Source organism: Pogoniulus pusillus, chromosome Z (assembly GCF_015220805.1).
Source record: "Pogoniulus pusillus isolate bPogPus1 chromosome Z, bPogPus1.pri, whole genome shotgun sequence".
NCBI lineage: Eukaryota > Metazoa > Chordata > Aves > Piciformes > Lybiidae > Pogoniulus > Pogoniulus pusillus.
In genome coordinates, this window is record NC_087309.1 from 104,191,953 (window position 1) to 104,215,165 (window position 23,213).

At 47.4% G+C, this 23,213-nt stretch overlaps 1 protein-coding gene across 1 annotated transcript; it reads left to right on the top strand.

The window, feature by feature from the left end:
- Positions 1–14,319: 14,319 nt before the first annotated feature.
- LOC135192985 (serine/threonine-protein kinase PAK 3-like) lies at positions 14,320–20,237 on the top strand. The gene is made up of 13 exons (XM_064176375.1): positions 14,320–14,416; positions 14,915–15,015; positions 15,390–15,521; positions 15,773–15,994; positions 16,520–16,586; positions 16,903–16,966; positions 17,119–17,167; positions 17,566–17,675; positions 17,795–17,912; positions 18,312–18,411; positions 18,844–19,040; positions 19,351–19,488; positions 20,118–20,237. Exons 1-13 carry the CDS (start codon positions 14,320–14,322, stop codon positions 20,202–20,204), a joined length of 1,482 nt encoding a protein of 493 aa, XP_064032445.1. The 3' UTR covers positions 20,205–20,237.
- Positions 20,238–23,213: the final 2,976 nt, after the last annotated feature.

Consider the following 23,213-nt stretch of genomic DNA (forward strand, 5'->3'; position numbering starts at 1 on the left):
GCAGAATCTTGATCATAACCAAAGATCATTTTCTAAGTAAATATTGAGAATCCCTTACTACAAAATATTCTTTGCATGTCACTGTAGAAAGGATTTACTTACCATACCTTGACTTTCCCCACTGTATTATAAAGATGATAATATGTTTTCCTGATTAGAACACCCTAAGGTTAGACATCCATGGTGTTACTGAGTCCAGTGTTTCACCACTGCTGAAATGAGAAGATTCTGTTCTAGGCTCTTGGAGAGAGATTCTGGATTCTTACTCCAGTCTCTCTTCAGACTGGCCATGGGAGCTGACAGACTTTGCTTCCAAGCTGTTCAGCTGCTGAACATGAAGACAACCAAATGAAAACATGTGAACAGATTCCTCTAAAATTGTGTGTTGAGGCTTGAGTATAATGAGAGGAGAATGAAAGGAAGCCAAAGACAGATAAGAAAGTAAGAGTGTGTAATAAGGAAGGTATGTGTTTGGGGAGAGTAGGGAATTGTACCTTTTTCTCTTGGTCCTAGAAAGATCCTAAATTGTCTTAGCTGCCAAGCATCATAACGACAGACATATGTGAAACTGTGTTAACAATTTTTTTATGTGCTATGTGTGTTGGACAGCAATACTTACCATGCTATAATTTTCCACAAGTTTAAGATTGAGAGAAATGCATATTGTCACCACTAAGAGGCCAGCTTTTCCTATACACCAAATGCGAAAATGCTTCCACAGCTGAAAGTTATTTTGACCTGTGTAAGAAAATGTGGAAAAGCATCCTTTGAAGTGGTTGTATTAATGCATTCTGCATGGGTGGATGATCAAACTAGCATTTAGGTGTTAAAGCAGGTATTCCTACATATAAAAGACAGAAATTCACTCATAGTTTAATATTTCTAGATGTGGCATTACCTTTGACAACTCTGTCATTTCCTGTCCTTCATGCTTTTATTTTTCCAATGTATGCTCTAGACATGGAAGTTAAAGGTGCTTTTCATAAAGGTCACATCACTTGCTTTGGTAAGTGCATAGTTTGGGTGGGTGGATCTGTCCAAGATATAAATAATGCTGTGTTCAGATGATGATGGGAAAAAGCTATAATTTTATTTAACTGCTAAGAATTTACCAAGTGGATTCTCTTTCTCTCAATTGGCATGACTCAAAGGAATGTACCACACAGTAAGAATGCAGGTTTACAGGAGACATTCAACAAACGCTGCTTTATTTTCTAGAAACCTGCTTTCATTGTTCATTGTCAACACACATCAGTGTTGTACACTCTCCATTTCTTGATTTTTAACTTTTGTCTTCATGAGTGTACTCAACCTTTGTAGCAAATATTCATCAAGCTAACTACAGGTTTATCTTTTTAAACAGGACTTGTCACTTAATATTGAAATATTTGGAACCTTTCTTCAGACTTGCTATAAATTTACTCCTTTTCCAAGTGGAAGTCTTTTTACTGTCTGAAGGACAAAGGAAAAGTATAGCTTAAAACATATTCATTGTCTGTGTTAGTTTTGGTCCATGATGGGGCTACATTTTGTTGTTATTAAATCTTCCAGGATATAAGGTAGTGGAATGGAAATGTAAGACATAACTGAATGCTTCTACATAGTATAGGGCCCAAAACTTAAAAGTAAAATAAAGCAGATTATTCTTTGATACTGTGCAGGCTTGGCCCTGGGTGGGGGCCAGATGCCCACCAAAGTCACTCTATCTATATAGGATAAGTTCTGTTCTGTAGGAATAAATAGGATCATTAGTGTTCTGTAGGAATAGATAGGATAAGTTGTTGGAATAAATAGGATAAGTTGTTGCTACAGCGTGCACTCTGTCTTTGCATGGCTGTGATACTGCCCACCAGCACATTTCTGTTGATCATGTGCATTAAGGAAGCATATCTGCAAGGAATCAATTGACTGGGACCCATCTTACCTATTAGATGCTCAGAAAGGGTCTGTGGTGTCCTGTTCTGCTAACTAATATAGGAAAGTCATCTTTACAGTCCAAAATGGGAATCCTGCTGCTCTACACCATATCCACAGGGGAAAGTCCTGGAAATTATGTGACAAGAGGAATAATGGTGTGGAAATTATTTATTTATCTCATAGAAAACTGCTAATAATTTGACATCAATGCCTAATCTTGCCAATAAAATACTGTGTGGAAAGTGCCACTATGTTTTGTTGCACAAGTCTGTGTACCTGACATCAAGATGATTATAACCTCTTAGAAAAACACAGGTGTCAACTGCAGAATTATAATTTAAGTATCTTAATTCTCAGCCTCTCTGGGAATAAATAGGATCATTAGTGTTCTTTAGGAATAAATAGGATCAGTTGTGTTCCTCCTGCCTGTTGCTTCCTTCCTTTATTCTGAAACAGGGGTTAAGGCAGGCAGGTGCTGACTAGAAATGCTCTGAGGCGGGGAAGAAAGTGAAAGTGCATTTGGAAGCCCAGCTGAGTGGAGCTGGCAGACAGAGCAGGCTGCTGAGCTGCAGGCTGCCAGCTGTGAAGTGTTTGGGCAGTGTTTGCTCAGGCACCTGCAACTGAATTCAGCAGAGAGGAGGCAGTCCAGGAGATTTCTAGAGTGCATGGAGGACAGCTTCATGACGCAGCTGTTAAGTGAGCCTACTAGGGGTCAAGCTCAGCTTCACCTGCTGCTCTGCAACAGAGAAGGGCTGGTAGGAGATGTGACAGTGGGAGGCTGCCTGGGGTGTAGTGATCACGAGATAGTGGAGTTTTCAATATGCAGGGAGATAGGGAGGAACTATAACAGAACCCTCACCTTGGACTTCTGGAGGGGAAACTTCAATTTGTTCAAGAAACTTAATTGCAAAGTCCCCTGGGCAGCAGTCCTTGGGAACAGAGGGGTCCAGGATGGTTGGACCTACTTTAAACAGGAGCTCTTGAAGGCACAGGAACTGGCAGTTCCCATGTGCCAAAAGATGAGCTGGCGGGGAAGGCGACCAGCCTGGATGAGCAAACAGCTCCTGAAGGAATTGGGGGAAAATAAGAGGGTGTATCTCCTTTGGAAGGAGGGGAAGGCTTCTCCTGACGTGTTTAAGGCTGTAGCCAGATTATGCAGGAGAGAAATTAGAGAGGCTAAGGCCCAGCTAGAACTTAGGCTGCCACCTCTGTGAAGAATAATAAAAAGCACTTTTATAAATTTATCAATGCTAAAAAGAAGGGCAAGAAGAGCCTCCACTCCTTAGTGGACCAGGAGGGGAACACTATTACTGATTAGGAAAAAGCTGATGTCCTGAATTCCTTCTTCACCTCAATTTTCAACAGTAAGGAGAGAGGAGTTCAGGGCAAGTGGCCTCTTGAACTGGGGGATGGGGTCAGGGAGTGGTGTGTTGCCCTGGAAATTCATGAAGAATTAGTTCAGGACCTGCTGAGCCACCTGGACACCCACAAGTCCATGGGACCAGATGGGATCCATCCCAGGGTGCTGAGAGAGCTGGCAGCTGAGCTGGCCAAGCTGCTCTCCACCATTTTCCAGCAGTGCTGGCTCAACGGAGAGGTCCCAGGAGACTGGAAAATGGCCAACGTGGTCCCCATCTACAAGAAGGGTCGGATGGAGGAACCTGGGAACTACAGATCTGTCAGCCTGACCTCAGTGCCAGGGAAACTGATGGAGCAGGTTATCTTGGGGGCAATAACTGCGCACCTGAGGGATGGACAAGGGCTCAGGTCCAGCCAGCATGGGTTTAGGAAAGGCAGATCCTGCCTCTGCAACCTGATCTCCTTCTATGATCAGGTGACCCGCTTGGTGGATGTGGGGAGGCCTGTGGATGTGGTCTACCTGGACTTCAGCAAGGCCTTTGACACTGTCCCCCACAGCAAACTGCTGGCTAAGCTGTCAGCCCATGGCTTGGATGGCAACACTCTGTGCTGGGTTAGGAACTGGCTGGAGGGCTGGACTCAGAGAGTGGTGGTGAATGGTGCCACATCCAGCTGGCGGCTGTCACTAGTGGTGTCCCTCAGGGATCTGTGCTGGGCCCCATTCTCTTTAACATCTTCATAGATGATCTGGATGAGGGCATTGAGTCAGTCATCAGCAAGTTTGTAGATGACACTAAGCTGGGGGCAGATGTGGCTGGGTTGGAGGGCAGAAGGGTTCTGCAGCAGGACCCTGACCGCCTGGACAGATGGGCAGAGTCCAATGGGATGGTGTTCAATAGCTCCAAGTGCAGGGTGCTGCACTTTGGCCACAACAACCCCATGCAGAGATACAGGCTGGGGTTGGAGTGGCTGGAGAGCAGCCAGACAGAGAGGGATCTGGGGGTGCTGATTGATACCCACCCGAACATGAGCCAGCAGTGTGCCCAGGTGGCCAAGAGAGCCAGTGGCATCCTGGCCTGCATCAGGAATGGTGTGGTCAGCAGGAGCAGGGAGGTCATTCTGCCCCTGTACTCTGCACTGTGTGCTAGTTAGAAGCAAGCTGGAATGTTTTGGTAAAAGAATTTGATAACAGGCAGTGGAATGAAAACATAGTGTCTCCTTCTCTCACAGTCACACTGAGAACTCTGGGAACAAGAAGTAAATTTTCTCCAATTTTGTCTTCCTCTTCTGCCTCTGCCTTCAGACCTAGTCACATCTCATTAACCTTGCTCCCTAACCTCTTGGCCGCACCTCTCTTCTTCCTGAGAACTGGGGTAAGGTTGAGAGGGCCGGGGGGAGGTGTTGGGGTGGTTTGAGAGCCCCTCCTGGGGACTCAGGTTTCTGGGAGGGGAGTTGTGCTTTTGTATTTTTTATTCTTTGTATATTTCTGTATATAATTGTATATAACTGTATATATTGTAAATAGCTGCTTGTAAATTCTGCTGGCTGTAAATAAATTGATTCATCTATATTCCTAGAGGCCATCTGAGTTAGCTGGGGCAAATACAAAGTGTGGGGGGGCGGGTAAGAGCCCAAACCATCAAACACTGCTTAGACCACACCTTGAGTACTGTGTTCGGTTCTGGGCCCCCCAGTTTAGGAGGGACATTGAGATGCTTGAGCGTGTCCAGAGAAGGGCGGCAAGGCTGGTGAGAGGCCTTGATCACAGCCCTACGAGGAGAGGCTGAGGGAGCTGGGATTGTTTAGCCTGGAGAAGAGGAGGCTCAGGGGTGACCTTATTGCTGTCTACAACTACCTGAGGGGTGGTTGTGGCCAGGAGGAGGTTGCTCTCTTCTCTCAGGTGGCCAGCACCAGAACGAGAGGACACAGCCTCAAGCTACGCCAGAGGAAATTTAGGCTGGAGGTGAGGAGAAAGTTCTTCACTGAGAGAGTCACTGGACACTGGAATGGGCTGCCCGGGGAGGTGGTGGAGTCGCTGTCCCTGGGGCTGTTCAAGGCAGGATTGGACGTGGCACTTGGTGCCATGGTCTAGCCTTGAGCTCTGTGGTAAAGGGTTGGACTTGATGATCTGTGAGGTCTCTTCCAACCTTGATGATACTGTGTCATACTGTGTCAGGAAATCATCCTCCACACACTCCAGGAACCTCTGGGATGGTTCTCCCTGCTGTATTCTACTTCCAGCAGACATATGGGAAGTTGAAGTCTCCCATGAGAACAGGGAGTAGGAATTGTGAGGCCTCTCTCAACTGCTTATGAAAGATGTCATTTGCCACTTTGTCCAGGCTGGGTGGTCTACAACAGATCCCCACCACAATATCACTCTTGCTGGCCTTACTCCTCTCTCAACCCTATCATCATCTTCATTAATTTGTATGTTTTCACATCTCCCTAACACAGAGGGCCACTCTGCCACCTCTTCTTCCTTGCCTGTTCCTTCTGAAAATTGAGTAGGTGCATGAGAGTGAGAGACAATCTTGCATGCAAGAGTCTTGAGTATTTTATAGTATCTTATATATAATATAATATTATAATATCATCTTTACAGCTTCAAATTATATGAATATAATTATATGATTATTATTACAATAATATAATTATTATAATAATATGGTTTTATTATAATAATATGATTATTATATGAATACAGCTTCTAATTATATGAATAAAGAACTAACCATGCTCCCACAACAAACTCAAGTAGCAGAAATAAGCAAATCCACAGTGCAACATTTACTGCACAAGGTAACAAAAATTAGAAAATTTAGAGCAAATCCTCTTTATTTTTATGCCTTTGTTTTGGTGTTAAAATATTGCCAACCTAATAAAAGCAATAATCAGAGCATGATGGATATCTCAATTTAAATTATAGAAGATTAAATAAATTAAAAGAAAGTAATTGTATTTGCCTGGTTTTATGTAGGGTACAGTTTCTATGATTATCCTGAATGGTTTGAATCGGTGGACAGTCTTATAAATATCAGCTGTAGGGCATATTAACATTCTCATTTCCATTGATTGTGTCCTATTTTCCTGAAGGCATCAGTGATGCCTCTGTAATGAAGATGTTGTAAGTACTGCTTGGTCATAATTACCACCAAAAAATCCACCACTTATCTTGATAGTATCTGGAATAAACAAGTTCTCCATAAATGATGAGTTTATTGAAGAACACTGAGCACCTGAAAAACAGAACTTCAGCACATGCAGGGGCTCAGAAACAGCCTTTCAAGTTTTGCAACCCCAATTCTGCTTCTCAGGCAAACTTTACACAGCCAAAGCACAAGTTTTCTGCCCTATTTCCTCTCAAATCTTATAATAATTCATAAACAGCAAAAGACTCATGCTTATCAGCCTGTCTTGCCTTTGAAGGTCAAAGTGTTCATCTTGCAACAGCTGTGTGTAGACAGTACAGAAAAGAGTAAGAAGTGGTGCAGGTGGTACCAAAGAATTGGCAATTATTTGTGTGTAGGATACGGATTTACAGAATGGATCATTTTGTTAGTGTGCACCACAGCCTGCCAACTGATTTACCCAAGCTGTCGATGGAGCTACAGTATTTAGTGTGCAGTCCTGTTCAAAGTCTCACCATTTAAAATCCTACAAAGATCAAAGCTGCTAGAAAAAGAGAATTGGATCTAGCTTTCTGAACTGAACACAATGTGTGATTTAAGTAAATTTTCTCAAATAGACATAGAAAATGACCATTATGTTTTCTGGATAATTCTTTTTCATCTATTTAAAGTGCTCATATTGCTGAAGAAGGGCATAATTAATTTAGGCTTTTAAAAGAGTATGTCATAATGCTCTTTTCTCCAGGGAGTACTTGTATATAAGTTGTGTGAAAAGCCTTTCCTTTTTTCTGAGGTTCTCTGCATCTTCTGAATAAAAGGTACTGTCACATGTGTCCACACATTTGTTGAAAGAATTTTCCATGAATAGAAATAAATAGTCTAGGCATAGGAAGAGTAATGCTTTAGTTCCTTTTAATTCAGAATCCCTGAATAGTGCTTATTAGGAACTGGAAGAGGAACCGAGTAATGGCCTGGGTTTGGTGACCCACAGTAGGTCCAGATAAATACAAATGATATGAAGTATGAATGTTTTATTAGACTCTTTTTAGACTCTTGCTTCTCCTCTTCCCCCCCCCCCCCCACCCCCCCTTTTTTTTTTCTTCTTTTCCTTTCAGAGCTGAGATAAAAATGCAAAGAAGATAAAATCTTCTCAATGGAATTTTGTTATTTTCCCTGGCCACCTCAATCAAGAAGTAATTTGTACATAAAAGTAGAGAAGACTGCAAAAGGGCTTGCACCTGAGCAAAGAGATTTTTCTGAAAAAAAATAAATCTTATGAGATTAATCAATAAAATATTCAGCTTAAGAAGTTTCTGGACCTGAAAAAAAAAAAAGGTAGGAGAAGCACTCATAGTATCTCATTTCCCTATTCCCATTCCACTTGAAGGTGGATATCTGTCAACCCTTTTACCTTCACAGGTGGACAGTTCATTCATGCTGGTGATGCCCTTTTTGATACATGTTTCTTCCTTCTTTCAAAGCCTTAGGCATACTGTTTCATATTTCACCTGTGTTATCTGTATATCATAACTGTGGTGTCAACTGGAAACGCTTGCAAAGCTTAAAAATTAATATTCATGATCTAGTGAAAATGTGGATATTTGCTACCTCTCCTCCTTGGGTTGTCTCATTGCTTTCTGTACTCCCAGTAGCTCCAAACTGCCCAAGGTCCTTGGAAGAGTCAGCCATAAAGGTTTATATACAAATAAGTGTATCTGCAAATTGTGTAGAGGTGTTACATGTGTAGATCAACTTATATGGAGATTTAGTTTTTTCTAGGTAACTTCCCTGCATGTTCTTTGAAGCAGCAAGAAAGGTGAGTTTTACATTTAGATATGTTTCAGAAGACTTCATTGATTCGGACAGAGATATTTCAATGCTATTGGCATGATCACTGTGTTGCAAATATCAAATAATCCCCTACATACAAGCAAGCATTTTGTAGCCATGCTGATTGATATACAAATTTAAACCCTGTGTAAAGATCCACAGGCCTGAGTACATTTGAGCACTAGGACTTACACAGAGCACTGAAAAAGCAGCTTAAATACATTTAATTTTTGTGTGTTTGTTTGTTATTGTTTAACTTAATACAATCAACAGCCCATTTTCATTTTCTTGGAATGTGTACTAGCTCTTCAGACCTCTGTGGAATATTCTGTTTTTACAGAATCACAGAAACATTCAGGTTGTGAAAGACCCTCAGGATCAAGTCCAACCACTAACACTATTCTACAAAGTTCACCTCTAAACCATATTCCCAAGCACGACATCTAAGCGAGACCTAAACAAATCCAGAAGTGGTGACTCAGCCATCTCCCCAGGCAGCTCATTCCAAAGCCTGACCACTCTTTCTGTGAAAAATTCTTCCGAATTTATAGTCTAAGCCCACCCACTTGTAGCTTGATGTCATTCCCTCCCTTCTTACATGTTAATTACATGTAAGAAGAAACCAGCACCCCTTCTCCACAACGCCCTTTCAGGTAGCTTTAGGCAGTGAGGAAGTCTCCCCTCGGACTCCTCTTCTTCAAACTAAACAGCTCCAGTTCCTTCAGTTGATCTTCATAAGATTTGTTATCCAGACTCTTCACCATTGTCCTCTTCTGCAATCACTCCAGTACCTCAACATATGCCTTATATTGAGGTGCCCAATACTGAGCATAATACTCAAAGTATGACCTCACCAGTGCTGAATACAAGAGGACAGTCACCTCCCTACTCCTTCAGGACACAGCACTTCTAATACAAGCCAGGATGCCATTGATTTTCTTGGCTGCCTGGACACATTTCTTCCTCATACTCAGATACTTCTCTAGTAGAATCCCCTGATCCCAGAGGCTGTGATATAGTTCGAGTATAGCCAACATGTCAGTGAGGTTTGGCTAAAGTCCAACAGTCATATTGCAAAGATGCTTTAGAAAGCCTTTCTGCTGTGATCTTAGCTACCAATAAGTATCCTGATAAATTCAGGATATTGCATAGATAGCAGATTTATCAACAACCTGAGGGATTATGAGATTCTTTTTTTTTAGGCAGACATCACTGGCATTTGGGAAAAGTCTTAGAGTCCTCATCTCCTTTTACACTGAGGGCTGCTGTGTTGCTGGTTCCTCGTACAGTTCATGCATACCGAGGTGCAGCCAGTACAAAACCCCTTGTGATTGGAGCGTGCATTATTTTTAATGCTTCAAATTCCATCCAAAGGCTTACTTGTCTTACTTCCCTTTAAAGCACCCTTCTCTTATGCAAGTCCTCTCTTCCAAATAGGACTCTAAGAGGCTGGGCACAGAGAGGCTTGAACCTGCCAAAGGAAGATCTTGCACCTCTCCACTGGCCCCCTGCGTGCTTGTTGCATAAGGTGGGTGCTCAAGTCAGGAAGAGATGAATCCCCTCGCTTTCCGCCCAAGGCATCAGAGATCAGAGAGGCTTGGTGCAGCTGCACTTATCTCTTCATGGGGTCACCACTTGAGACAGGTTGTTACAGGTCCAACAGCAGGCACCCTGACAGCCCAGTCTGGCTGCAGGTCTGGGTCGCTGCACTAAGCAGGAGAAGAAGAAGGCCAGGGCCAGCCCTGGACCAAATCAAACTTCCTTCTTGATGACACAGTGTCTGTTCTAGATCTGGATGCTTGTCAACAGTGAGGAGCTTTCCTATTTCCAATATCTGTGCTTCCAACAGTGCCCACATGAGAATGTCCCCAGGCTGGATCAGCTCCTGCGAATGGGAAGCTCCTGCCTGCTCCAAATGCTTCCCAGAACTACTCAGTGCAAAGGTGGAGACATTCTGCTTGGTCTAAGTGTCCCTGAGATTCCCATGGCCACTAGCACTGGACTGAGATGCCCTCAGGGTAATGCTGAGAGAGCAGCAAAGCTGCAGGCCCAACCTGGCCAGCAAGCATTAAACATCCTGTGTCAAGTGTCCAGCTGGCATGTACAGGGCATTTCAGAGGCGTGGGCCAGGCTACCACACACCTCCAACTGAAGCAGACTGCAGAAGCAACAGAGCCCACAGGCTGTTCGAGATGTTCTCCAGTCTCATGACTCCAAAGAAACGGACTCCAAAGAGAAGAGCTTCATGTGCAGAGGTGACCCACATTTCACTGCTAAATGGCAAGTGCCCACCCCCAGCAGGAGTCACAGCAACATTCAATACGCAAAGTGTCAAGAAGCATCTCCTCAAAGTTCCACCTTGTGGAATATTCATTAAACGAGAGAGGTATCACCTGTTCTCCCCTAAATGCCACTGTGAGCTGATTTTGCTTTATGGCTGCTTTTTAAAACAAATCCCAGACTTGTCTTAGGGAAAACCCCATGGTTTCTTCCATTCCCCATGGAAATGGGGAATAGAAACTCTGTTTTCACAAGCGGTCCCATGGGAAAGATGAGGGGCAACAGGTACAGGTTACTCCTGGGGAGCTTCCAACTAGACACAGGGGGACAAGTTTTCCCAACGAAAATAATCAGGCAGTGGAATAATTTCACTGGGGAAGTGGTGGAGTCTCCAACGTGAGACACTTTGGAGATTTGGCTGGAGAGGAGACTGGGTCATCCTGCCTAGACCATGCTTTTGCCAAGAAATGTTGTTCCAGGTGATCCCTGGGGTCTCTGCTAACCTGGGACTCTCTATCCTGTGGAGCATCTACACAGAGACCCTCCAATAATGCTCATAGAATCACAGAATGCTTTGGGTCAGAAAGGATCTCTCTCAGCCTCTCCCATAGAGACGGTGTCCATCACCTTCATGGCTCTCCTCAGGACTCACTCCAACACTCTGATGTCCTTCTTACGTGGGACAACAGAACTAGAGGCAGTGCTGCAAAAGTGAGGTCTTAGCAGAGCAGAGCAGAAGAGCAGAATTCCCTTCCTCTCCTGCTGCTCCCTCTGCTTTGGGTGTAGCCCAGCACACAGCTGGGCTGCCAGCAACCACTGCTAGCTCATGGGGAGTTTGTCATCAACAGATACCCCCACAAATCCTTCTCCTCAAGACTGCTCTCAAGCCACTCCTCACTTGGCTGGTGTTAGTGCTTGGGCATTGTCCCTACCCTGGTGTAGGTGCCCTGACCCTCAATTGATGATGTCCCCAGACTTCTCTTTTGGCCTGGTGCCCATACAGATGTCTTTGTGTGTCTCAGCTGACCTCAGGCACCAGTCTTTTGGCAATTCAATAGAAGCCTTTCTGTTTAGGGACCCAAAAGTGATGGCAGAGCTGGGACTTCTCTGCTGTGAGAGCTGGTGGTGTTCAGCCTGGAGAAGAGAAGTCTCCAGAAAGACCTGCCCATGGCCTTGCAGTGCTAAAAGGGGCCCAGAAAAGAACCCACCCATTTAACTTCTGCAACAAAGCCACCACCCCTTTCCAAGGCAACAGGAGCAGGACAGTGAGAGATGCCACCACAGCTCACAAACACCTTTCCCTAGCCCTCCCTTCTCCCCAGGCTCAGCTCTGCTACTTCTTTGCTACACCTTCTCACACTGAGCCATGCAGGAAGATGGGAAATGGGCTCGTGCTCAGTTCACACGTTGCCTCTGCTGCCCCTTCCTCCTCAGCACAAGAACTTCTTACATTCTTCCCCAGGTCCAGCCTGGCCTCCATCCCACAAGGCACGGTCTTCCATGAGGAGCTGCAGCTCTTTGCAGATGCTCCAGCATGAGTCCTTCCACAGGGTGCACATGCTCAGAAATAGCCTTGGGTGCCTTTGGTGAGATGTAGTCCTGGCAGCTACAGACTGCTGCAGTGTGGGCATCCCTTGGAGTCCTGGCCTTCCACGCCACACCATGGTCTTCAGCACAGGCTGTGGGTGAGATTCTGCTCCCCTGTTAATCTCTGTGGGCTGCAGGTGGTCAGACTGCTGGCTAGCCATGGAGCTTGGTGTCTTCGTAGCTGTTCCTCTCACATCCCTCTCCTCCACAACTTTGTCAGTCCCATGGACACTGACATTGAGGGCACCCTCGGCAAGCCTGCTGATGACGGCAAGCTGTGTGGTGCACTAGACTCACTTGAGGACAGAGCTCCCTCCAGAGGGCTTGTGACAGGCTGGGGAAATGGGCCAGTGACAGCTGCACGATGTTCAACAGGTGAAAGTGAGAGGTCTTGCATGTCGGTTAGGCCAACCCCAGGCACAAACATAGGCTGGGCAAGGAGTTACATAGAGCAGCCTTGGCAAAAAGGACTTGGGGGTATCAGCTGATGACAAGTCAACAGCAGCCAGCAGTGCCCTCATGCAGGCCAGAGGACAGCTGTGTGCTGAGCTGCATCCAGTGCAGTGAGAGTAGGGAAGGGATTCTGACTCTGCTCTGCTCTGCTCTGCTCTGCTCTGCTGAGACCCCATCTGGAGCACTGTGCCCAGTTCTGGTGCCCACAGCATAAGAGGGACATAAAAGTACTGGAGCAGGTCCAGGGGAGGGCACAGAAGATGATCAGAGGGCTGCAGTACTTTGCCTTTGTGGACAGGCTGAAAGAGCTGAGGCTCTTGAGTGTGGAGAAGAGAAGGCTCCAGGGAGAGCCTAGAGCTGCCTTCCAGTACCTGAATTCAGCTATAAGAAAGCTGGAGAAGGACTTTTGAGGGGGGCTTGTTGTGACAGGACAAGAGTGGATGGACTGAGATTGAAGAGTGAAGATTTAGACTGGAGATCAGGAAGAAATTCTTTACAGCGTGGGTGGTCAGAAGCTGGAAATGGACCCTCAGAGACCTTAGCGCTGCCTTCCAGTATCTGAAGGAAACCTTTGTGAAGGGCAGAGGACGTTTCCTAAGAGTGTCTAGAGACAGGGCAGGGGACAATGGTTTTGGGGTGAGGAAGAGTGGGTTTGGACTGGATCTTACAAAGATGTTCTTCAGCACAAGGGACAGGGTTGCCAAGGGATGTTGTGCATGATTCCTCCCTGGAGATGTTCAAGGCCATGCAGGATGAGGCCCTGGGCAGCCAGGTCTACTTAGAGGTGTCCCCACCCATGGCAGGGAGGTTGCAGTAGATGGTCTCTAAGGTCCCTGCACCCTAACCCAAAGGTCCTGTTGGCTGCTGCTTGTGTGCATCCTTGTTCCTGCACAGTGGTCTGACAGAGACACAGGTTCAGCTGCTTCTGCATTGTCTGAGCTACTCCTGGAAGTCCAACAAGACCAAATGCAGCATCCTGCACCTGGGTCAGGGCAATCCCAAGCACAAAAGAAGGCTGGGTGAGGAGGTACATACAGCAGACTTGAGGAGAAGGGCTCAGGACTGAGGACAACTCAACAGCAGCCAGCAACGGTTGTTGGCAGCCCAGAAGGGAGCTGCGTGCTGGGCTGCACCCAAAGCAGCTTTTGTATACCTGAAGGGGGCTACAAGAAAGCTGGGGAAGGACTTTTGACAGGGGCTTGTGGCCTGATGAGGGTGGAGAGACTGAATTTAAACAGTGGAGATTTAGACTGGAGATCAGGAAGAAATGCTTTACAGTGTGGGTGGTCAGAAACTGGAACAGGATGCCCAAGCAGGCTGTGGATTCCCCATCGTTGGAGGTGTCTGTGGCCAGCTTGGATGACACCTTGAGCGCTCTGGTCTAGTGGATGTGTCTCTGCACATGGGGGTTGGAACTTTCAAGGTCCCTTCCAACCCAACCGACCCCACGGCTCCAGGAATCTGTTCAGCAAGAGGTTATGGAGCATGAGCACTTGTGGTGAGTGTCTGGGACAGAGGAGAGCTGCCCAGGCCCTCCGTGCTTAGGCGCGCAGGGGCCCGGGCAGCTGCGCTGATGTCACAAGCACACCTCGCAGCGCTCTGCTGTGATGCCACTGCCCTGCCGCCTCAGGAGCAGGACCTGACGCCTCGGCGATCGCAGCGCTCTCCCGGTGCGCAGAGCACTCTCCCGTGCCTGCCCTTGCCAGAAGATCCTCTCGGGTAGCTGCCCAGGCAGTCGCTGCGTGGTGCTGCAGAGATGGCAATGCGGCTCCTTGCTGGCGTTGCCTTCCTCTTGGAGTGGGCCACTGCCGCCGGTTCTTTCCTGGACAAGCCCTGGCTGATGGCAGGGCTGTTGGCAAGTGAGTAGAGGCTGTTAGTAGAGAGAGCAGCGAATGTGCCTGCTGTGTGTCTGTGCTCTCGCAGCCTTCCTCAGTGGCCCAGCCGGGTCTTAAACAAGATCACCGCCGAGACAGCTCTGGTTTGCTGGAGCTCCTGGCTACAGCAGTGCCAGGGCTAAGGGGCACTGTGGGGAAGCTTTCACGGGGAAACACTGCCAGCAGCTCGAGAGACAGGAGAGTGACAAAGCTGCTTTAGGAGCTCCTGTGCACAGCGGGAAGCATTTTCTTGAGCAAGTTTCTACTTCTTTGACTTGCTGGCAAAGCAGGGCAGAAACTAAACAGCAGAACTGTGCCAAAAGAACAACCTGGTAGAGCATTGTCCTGTTGCCATGAGTGCCAGTGCTGCTGGAGGGCTGCTGCGAAAGAAAGACGCCAGCCCTTCGGGTGTGCTTGCTCTGTGGGGCTGCCCACAGCAGAGGCTGCTGACGCCTCTGATGCCTGTTCCCTTGCTCCTTGCAGATCAGATCGGCCGTGGATTCAGGGCAGCCCATCCCTCGGTGAGTGAGGAAGTCTCCTTTGCTGCTTCTAGAGGGGTGGAGGAGCGTGGAGCGTGCCGTGAGGTGTGCTTGGAATGTCTGTCCTGCCATTCCCTGCTCTGGCCAGAGCAGCAGCCCCTTTCTGCACTTGCCTGTCACAGCTGGGTGCTGCACCTGACTCTCAGCCCAGCTACAAGCCTCTGTGTGTAGGCAGCTCTCTGACAGTGTGCTCCAGTCCAGGTGGGCAAGGGCAGAGCTGGTAACCAGCTGCTACAGGTGGGGAAGGCACAAAGCCAGAGCAGGTAACCAGCTGCCAGGTGTGGCTGTCTGTGATGTGCTGCAAAGTGAGACCGACTGAAGGCTGGGGTGATTTAGTTGTCCTTAGCCACACTGAAAAACACCAAATGGATTCACAAGACAGGGTGGTGACAGCCACTCATGCTCCTGTCTGTCCACAGGACTCGGGGCCAGGAGCAGAGAATGCTGGAGCTGCTGCTGGCTCCGATGAAGAGGAGAAGGGCTTTGGAGAGAGGCCATACAGCTGTGAACATCAACCTCTCAGGCTGCACCAACCCGGAAGTGTAAAATCAGTAAGTGCCAGCCTTGGTCAGCACTGGATTTGGTGTCTTTCAGGGGCATGCTTCTGATCAGACAGCCCTTGGCTGAAGACTCCCAAGGCTACAGTCCTACCATGACCTGAGCCAACTGCACCTTAGAGCTGAGGCTTGCAGGACTTTAGCCATGTCTAGACTGGTTTCTGGTGGCTAAGCAGACTGAAGTGGTGTGTAGTGATTGCAGCTCCCAAGTGGTGACTGTCACCTGTGCTCCTGTCTGTCCACAGGAGACACCACCAGGATCAGGATGCCTGCTAGATGGATTGGCCTCTGCTGATGAGGATTATGATGGAGCAGGTGGCTATGAATACGAGGACTATGGCAGAGAGGAGCCTGCCAGTGATACATCCGAAAGAGTCAAGGATGTCGAGGCTGAGGATGGCGAGAACTGGGATGATGATTATGAGCCCCTGCCTGTTGTGGTCCCACCATCTGAAGAGAGAAAATCAGTAAGTCCCAGCTCTGGTCAGCGCCATGTTTGGTGACATGCGCAGTGAGAGGTTTCTGGTCAGGCAGCTCCCGGATGAAGTCTCTCAGGGCTAGAATCCTGCCATGACCTAGTGCTTCACCAAAGCCACTGACAGCAGCACAATCTGTTGCCTATGTCCCGTAGCCATGAGTCCCCTCGGAATCCTGGGACAGGGAGTGTGAATTCATCACAGTCCCAGGAAAAAGGTGGCTGTGTGTCTTTGAGTGTTGCTGGTGAAAAAGGGAACAGCTTTGCCCAAAGCATCCCTGCAGCCTCTCTGTCATCAGTGCAGAGAGTCGCAGTCCCACACAGGTGGCCATTGTGCCCCTGCCATTGTGCAGCCTGCCACTGTGCCTCTGCAGTCTGGGACAGGGACAGCAAACCCACACAGCTCTAGAGCCCTGCATGTGGCAGACTGGATCTTCCTGAGGGTCTGCCCTCCAAGTGCCATTCTGGTGCAAGACTGCAAGCCTCCTTTCTGACCCTAAACCATTTCTCGTCACAGGTGTGGGGATCCTACAGCGAGAGGTGCAGGCAGCAGCAGCCAGATGAGGCCTCCCTGGACAAGCTTGGTATGTGTCCTGTACTCCTGTCTGAGACAGCACTGCACTTTGTGCATGCCTCAGGCCAACCCCCGCCCAATGTTCATCCTCAGCTGAGTGCCAGCAGTCACTCACAGCTTCCTACACAAGCTGAGAGCATCCTTGGAGGCAGCCAGAGCATTCTGGGGCTTGCTGCTGCCTCTGAGGGCAGCTGTGCCTGGGCTGGGTGTGCCTGAGCTTCCTTCTGCAGCCACGGCAAAAGCAGAGATAGTTTCTGCTTGAGTACAAGGCTGTGAGCTGCTCTGCTGCATCTTCAAGGAAGCCTCTTGAATTTTGTGTCTTCCAGGGAGCATTGTGAGCATGGGAGAGCCTGAGAGTAAATACGCTGAAGCCGAAAAGCTTGGCCAAGGGTAAGTCCAACCACAGCTATGCCTTCGAGGCACCTGTAAATGCCAGAGGACACTTGGAGCCACTGCAGGCAGCAGAGCTCTCGTGTCTGGGCTGCCTTTTTCTCACAGGCACTAACCCCCTCCTCCTTTCTTTGCTGCTCTTGTGCTCCCAGGAGCTATGGAGCTGTTTATCGTGCTGTTGAGATGGCCACAGAACGAGAGGTGAGTGCCAGGAGTGCCAGCAGCTTCTGCAGCTCTTCATTGCCTTCCCCAGGACTGCAAACTGGGGATGAGGCTTTCAGGTCACCCTCATCCCTTTCCTCTGAAAGTAGCACCAGAAGGCAAAATCCATCCTCTGCTCTCTTCAGCTGCTCAGTGAAAGCTCTGTCAGAGCAAGGGGGTTTCTTTGCTGCAGTAACTCCACATATCTTGTGTCCTGTGAGTAGCACCCGAGGCAGCAGAGAAAGGGGAGATTGTCATGTATGAGGGTGAGCTCCTGAGTCTCGGAAGGAGAGAGCTGGGCACAGCTTGCCTATGGCTCCACACAAACACTCACAGTGAGTCCATGCTGGTTTTGTGCAGCAGCCTGCTGAAGCTCATGGGTTTCAATGTCACTGCAGGTGGCCATCAAGCACATCCGTGTGGCTCCAGAGGACGAGGAGTATGTGATAAATGAAATCCTCGTGATGCGGGACCATAAGAGCCCAAACATCGTCAGCTACCTGGACAGGTGAGTGCTTCTGTTCTCACCAGCTGAGGGATCCTCTGCAGAGTGCCAGCCAGAGATACTCCCTTGCAGAGAAGTGACCTCTTGAACACTGCTCTACTCTGCCACTGTTTTCCTTCCAGCTATCTGGTGGGTGCTGAGCTGTGGCTGGTCCTGGAATATCTGGCTGGAGGCTCCCTGGGGGATGTGGTTAAGGCAACCCAGATGAATGAAGAACAAACAGCAGTGGTTTGCAGGGAGGTAAGGGCTGCCACCTGTGCTTCCAGACATTGGGACAGGGTGGTCCTTCTGCACAGGTGGGTAGAAGAGGAGAGATGGCATCTTCAGAGGCAATAGGGCTTTTCTGTTTTGGCCAGCCAGAGTTTGCCACAGGGAAGGAGGCAGCACAGCCAGTGCAGCAGCAGCCACTCTGCCTGTGCTTTCGGGGGATACTCTGCACCAAAGGACAGAGTGGGCCTTCCTGTGGAAGGTCATTCCTCTGCTAGCACTACAGCAGCAAGCTATGCCTCTGGAGAGCACAAGACTCTGACATTGCTCACAATCCATCTAGAAGTGAAATCTCCTAGCGCCCTTTGCTAGCTCCTGGGATGAACTCAGGCCATGGATTTTTTACCCTCCTGTTTCTGTCTTATCCCTCAGTGTCTGCAAGGTCTGGATTGCCTTCATTCCCACAACATCATCCACAGGGATATCAAAGGCTGTAACATCCTACTTGGGATGGACGGGTCTGTGAAACTGGGTAAGAAACCTTGGTCAGGGGCTACCTTCCCAGCATGTGGTGTGGGACTGCTTCTGACCGACTGCCAGGTAGCCAGAAGTGATGGCTGTGGCAGTGCCTGGAGCACTGCTGCCAGCTGAGTGTGCAATTCCAGCATGCAGAGGAGGACAGGAAAGGAAACAAGCGTGGAGAGTGGCTGTGGCTTGGGCAGCTCCTGCCACAGAGAGGGAGTGACAAGAGTTCAGGTGTAGCAAGGCCACTGCATGGAGCTGGAGGCCTTTGTAAAGAGATGGGTTCAGCAGGGCTTTGGCTGCTGTGCTGATAACCACTGCATGGCCGCTTCTGCTGGCAGACCCAAGCGGATGGCCCTAGCAAGCCTGGGTGCAGAGGGTGTCTCTTTGGCTTGCTGTCCCCATTCCTCCTGGCTTTAACAAGGCTTGGTCTTCTTCTCAGCTGATTTTGGCGTCTGCGCTCTGCTCACCCCTGAGCAGAGCAAGAGGACCAGCTACGCTGGAACTCCACACTGGATGGCTCCAGAGATCCTGAAGGAAGAGCCCTATGGTGCCAAGGTGGACATCTGGTCCCTTGGCATCACGGCAGTGGAGATGGCCGAAGGAGAGCCTCCCTTTGCCAGCGAAAGTGACAACAGGGTAAGGGGCACAGCAGTAGATACTGTTGTACAACTGGAGCAGCTTTGCTGTGGGGAAGTCAAAGATGCTGGTGCTGGTGACTCCTTGAGTCAGCCAATGCAGTCAGCATCAAGGCAAGATGCTTTTGACACTGGAATAGCTGTGGCTGCAGCAGGGTGGAGTATTTGTCGGTCCAAAAACGTCATCTCTATGCCTCTGCCAGGGAAGAAGCTGCCCTTGAGACTGGGCCTGAAAGAACTGACAGGGCTCTGGAGGAACATCTGTGGATCTGAAAGAAGCAGATGAAGTCTTGTGCTTCCTCTTCATCTAGGTGTGCGATCTGCTAGCTGCTGGTGAGACACCAAAGCTGCAGAACCCCGAGGAGCTCTCTGCTGCCCTTCTCAGCTTCCTTCAGTGCTGCCTGGAGGTGGATGTGGACAGGCGCTGGTCTGCCAGGGACCTGCTGCAGGTAAACTGCAAAGCAGCTGCAAGTGCAGGGAAGGGTTTCCTCAGCAGCAACACTTGAAGGCATCTATGGACCCTCAGGTGCAATGATGCCAGGCAGGCCCTGCTCCCATGCAAGGCAGAGCTCAGCACCTCAGCACTTCATCATGTATCTGCCTGCTCTTGTCTTGCTGCTGAAACTCTGCACCTCAGCAGCCTTCAGAGCAGCCCTGGGCCTGGACCCTACTGGGATAAACATGTCCTGGAGCTGTTGAGGTTCCCTGAGCAATGGCTGATGCCCCTCAGCCTTTGTGACAGCTAAAGTAGCCCATGGCTTTAGGGAGCAGGAACCAAGGAAGGGTTTTGAGCATTTGAGCTTCCTGGAAGCTACAAGGTCCTGGCACAGCAGCAGCATTCGCAGAGGTCTGGCAGGGCCAAAGTCCCAGCCAGCTGAGAACACCTTGAGAAATGGATTGGCAGCACCATGGGCCATGCCCAGCGTGGTAGCAAGGGACTGGGCAGGGAAACAGAGGGGCAGGTGGTGCCCTCAGTTCTCTTTGTGCTTATGGCTGGGAAGCAGGGGAGCACTGCCTGAGCCTGTGGGCCCCTGAGTTTGGACAGAAATGGTTCATTTGTGTTTCTTCTTCTGCACAGCACCCATTTGTGACATCAGCGGGGCCAGTCTCCAGCCTGATCCCGCTGATCACTGCAGCCAAGGAAGCCAGGAACAGCGGCCATTAGTGCCTGAGGCCGGGTCCTGCTGTGACATCTGGGAGCAGGACTCAGGAGAACAACTCGGCACAGCCTTGGCTCTGGTGCTGCAGCACGGAGGGACAACTCACAGACCCGTCCTCACAGTCTTGGCCTCTCTGACATAAATAGGATTGTTAGTGTTCCCTAGGAATAGATAGGATCATTAGTGTTCTGTAGGAGTAAGTAGGATAAGTTGTGTTCTGTTGGAGTAAGTAGGATAAGTTGTGTTCCGTAGGAATAGATAGGATAAGTTGTGTTCTTTAGGAATAAATAGGATAAGTTGTGTTGTGTAGGAATAGATAGGGTAAGTTGTGTTCTTTAGGAATAAATAGGATAAGTTGTGTTGTGTAGGAATAGATAGGGTAAGTTGTGTTCTTTAGGAATAAATAGGACAAGTTGTGTTCTGGATCCCTTAGATGGATAAGGGGGAGGGAAAGTATAATAAAAGCCCAGGAGTCAAACCAGAATCGATTTAATATAATGCAAAGCCAAAGCAAAGGCCCTGCACAGAAGCAAAAGCAAACTGTTTCATGTCAGCAGATGGTGGATGGTCATTCTCTAGGAAACAGGGCTATACTTCCAGGAGCAGTTGCAGTAGAGGACAGATGTCATCGATGAATGTTGCCACACTTCCTTCCTTCACTTGGTATAGATATCTGAGCTGAAGTCATATAACATGAAATACTTCTTTGGTCAGTTTGGGTCAACTGGCCTAGCTATGTCAACTCCCATGATCTTGCCCACCCCTCAGCACACTCTTAGGACAAGGGACGTTTGGAAAAGTACAGCTTGGTTCAGCACTAACCAAAACACTATAGTGTTATGAGCACTCAGCTACACCACTGAGAAACATAGCACTAAAAGTATTCCGGGGAGAATTAACTGCAACTCAGATTATAAGAATGTAGAAGTTATTGGGTTTTGTGAAATCTAAGAAGGAACGTTAAGGATTAGTGCAGGGATGAATTCAACACATTGCAAAATACACTATTGCAGTGTCAAGCAATCAGCAAACCCTAGAGGTCTTGTAACACACAAATTGTACTTGTGTCATTGTATTTGAACTTCTTGAAAGCACTTCTCTTCCACCCATGGATTTGTCTAATCTGCCATTTAAATCAAATTTGTACTTCTGCTACCCAAGACATCTTATGCTGGCAAGTTCCATGATGTAATCACGAGTTTGCTGGGTTTTTTGTTGTTTTGTTTTCCTCTGCTTAATTTAAGCCTTATTTGTACATGTTACTTTTTGTGTTATGAGAAACAGAAGCAACCATTTCATGTTTGCTTTCATTACCTATATATGTCTCTATCACATTTTCTGACCCGTATCCTTCCAGAGTTAAACAACACTTGTCTGTTGAATGTCTCTTGTGTAATTCCTCTGATGCAAGCTTGCATTTGTGTCTGCAGGATCCAAATGGTCACAGCAATATTCTGTTTGAGGGAAAAAATATAGAGGAAATTCCTCACATGTTTGCACTCCTCTAAATTCAAGTACATGATCAAAAATACTCCTTTAGCTTTCCTCACTCTGCCCATGTCTTACATACTAAATTGGCAAGGCGAGAGCACCCCTTCTTCCCATGAAAACTGTTTTCCAGATCAAAGAGAACAAGTCAAAATTCATGATGCAATGACTCAGGAAAATGTAGGCCAAAACCCTAACGTGAATCTGTGTTATTAACATGCAAATGAATTGATCAATACTGCTGAAGTTTCAGAATCACAGAATCATAGATCTGTGTCCCATATGATTCACAACGATTTAATGGAAAGTGTATTTTCTTTGAATTCATCTCTTTATGCACCACATGGTTTACTGCCTCTACCTGTGAATATACCACAGAAATATAAAATAACCTCTACACTTAAAAGTCAGCTTAGACACCACTTCTGTTATTCCAAATACTATCATTCTACCTTGCCTAAATACTTTTCTACCACTCATTTCAGTGTCCAGCTCTTTGACACCATTCTTGTCCCATGATCAGTCTTAAACAACTTGTAAAAAAGTTGATGTCCAAAAACTCCAAAACTTTCCTTTATATGAGATTTATAAAAGGTGTTTTTGCTGTCCTTGCTGTGTCCGTTGTTTTTGCTTGATGTAGAAGTCAATTCACAAAAACCTGTTCTTGGAAGAAGCCATTGCTATTCCTGTGGCATGGATAGAAAAGCCTTGGGATTCTGCTACCCTGTCTGGAGAGAGTCCTTTGAGGCGCATCACTGGGCTCTCAGGTGTGGAGAGGATTTGCTGAAAAATGAGGAAGAGTGAAAATATATTGAGCAAATCATTACATGATGCCATCGGTTTCCTTGATTAGTCATGTAAATTTGCTAAGAAAAATCAGTTTATGACTAGTGGCAACACTTTACATTTCACCTAGAAGGCGACTCAGGGACAAAATCTCAAATGCAGACACCTGGTAAGACCTAAACAAAACAATAGTAAAAAAAAAAAAAAAAAAAAAAAAAAAAAAAAAAAAAAAGGTATGCTTTATATTTATATAAAAATGGTGTAAGAACTAAAAAAATAACCTTAAAAAATAAAAGCAATCAATAATGTAAAAATCTTCAGAAAGTCTAGTTCCTTTCCTTACACTGGTAACTAAACTCTACCTTGAATACAAATCCCAACCTGTATAATCTTGTCACTTTTTCTTCTTTTGCAAACGTTTTAAAAAGCTTACTACATCCTTTACTGTAGACCCTTCCATTCAGGGTCCCTCTCTTACATGCTTCTTGACTTTTTGAAGCAGGCAAACCTACACAAAAGATTTACTAATGCCAGCATGTTTTCTTTCTTTTTTTCCCCCCCCTCTCATTCTGTGCTTGTCTGTTTTTCAAATCTGTTCTCACAGTTTCACAGTTTCACAGTATCACCAAGGTTGAAAGAGACCTCACAGATCATCAAGTCCAACCCTTTATCACAGAGCTCAAGGCTAGACCATGGCACCAAGTGCCATGTCCAACCTTGCCTTGAACAGCCCCAGGGAC

Bases quoted from the DNA above. Each gene is read 5' to 3' on its own strand.
- LOC135192985 (XM_064176375.1), top strand. From the start codon at position 14,320: ATGCGGCTCCTTGCTGGCGTTGCCTTCCTCTTGGAGTGGGCCACTGCC. The intron at 17,676-17,794 runs GTGAGTGCTTCT...TTTTCCTTCCAG, and splicing joins ATCGTCAGCTACCTGGACAG to CTATCTGGTGGGTGCTGAGC. The intron at 18,412-18,843 runs GTAAGAAACCTT...TCTTCTTCTCAG, and splicing joins GGACGGGTCTGTGAAACTGG to CTGATTTTGGCGTCTGCGCT.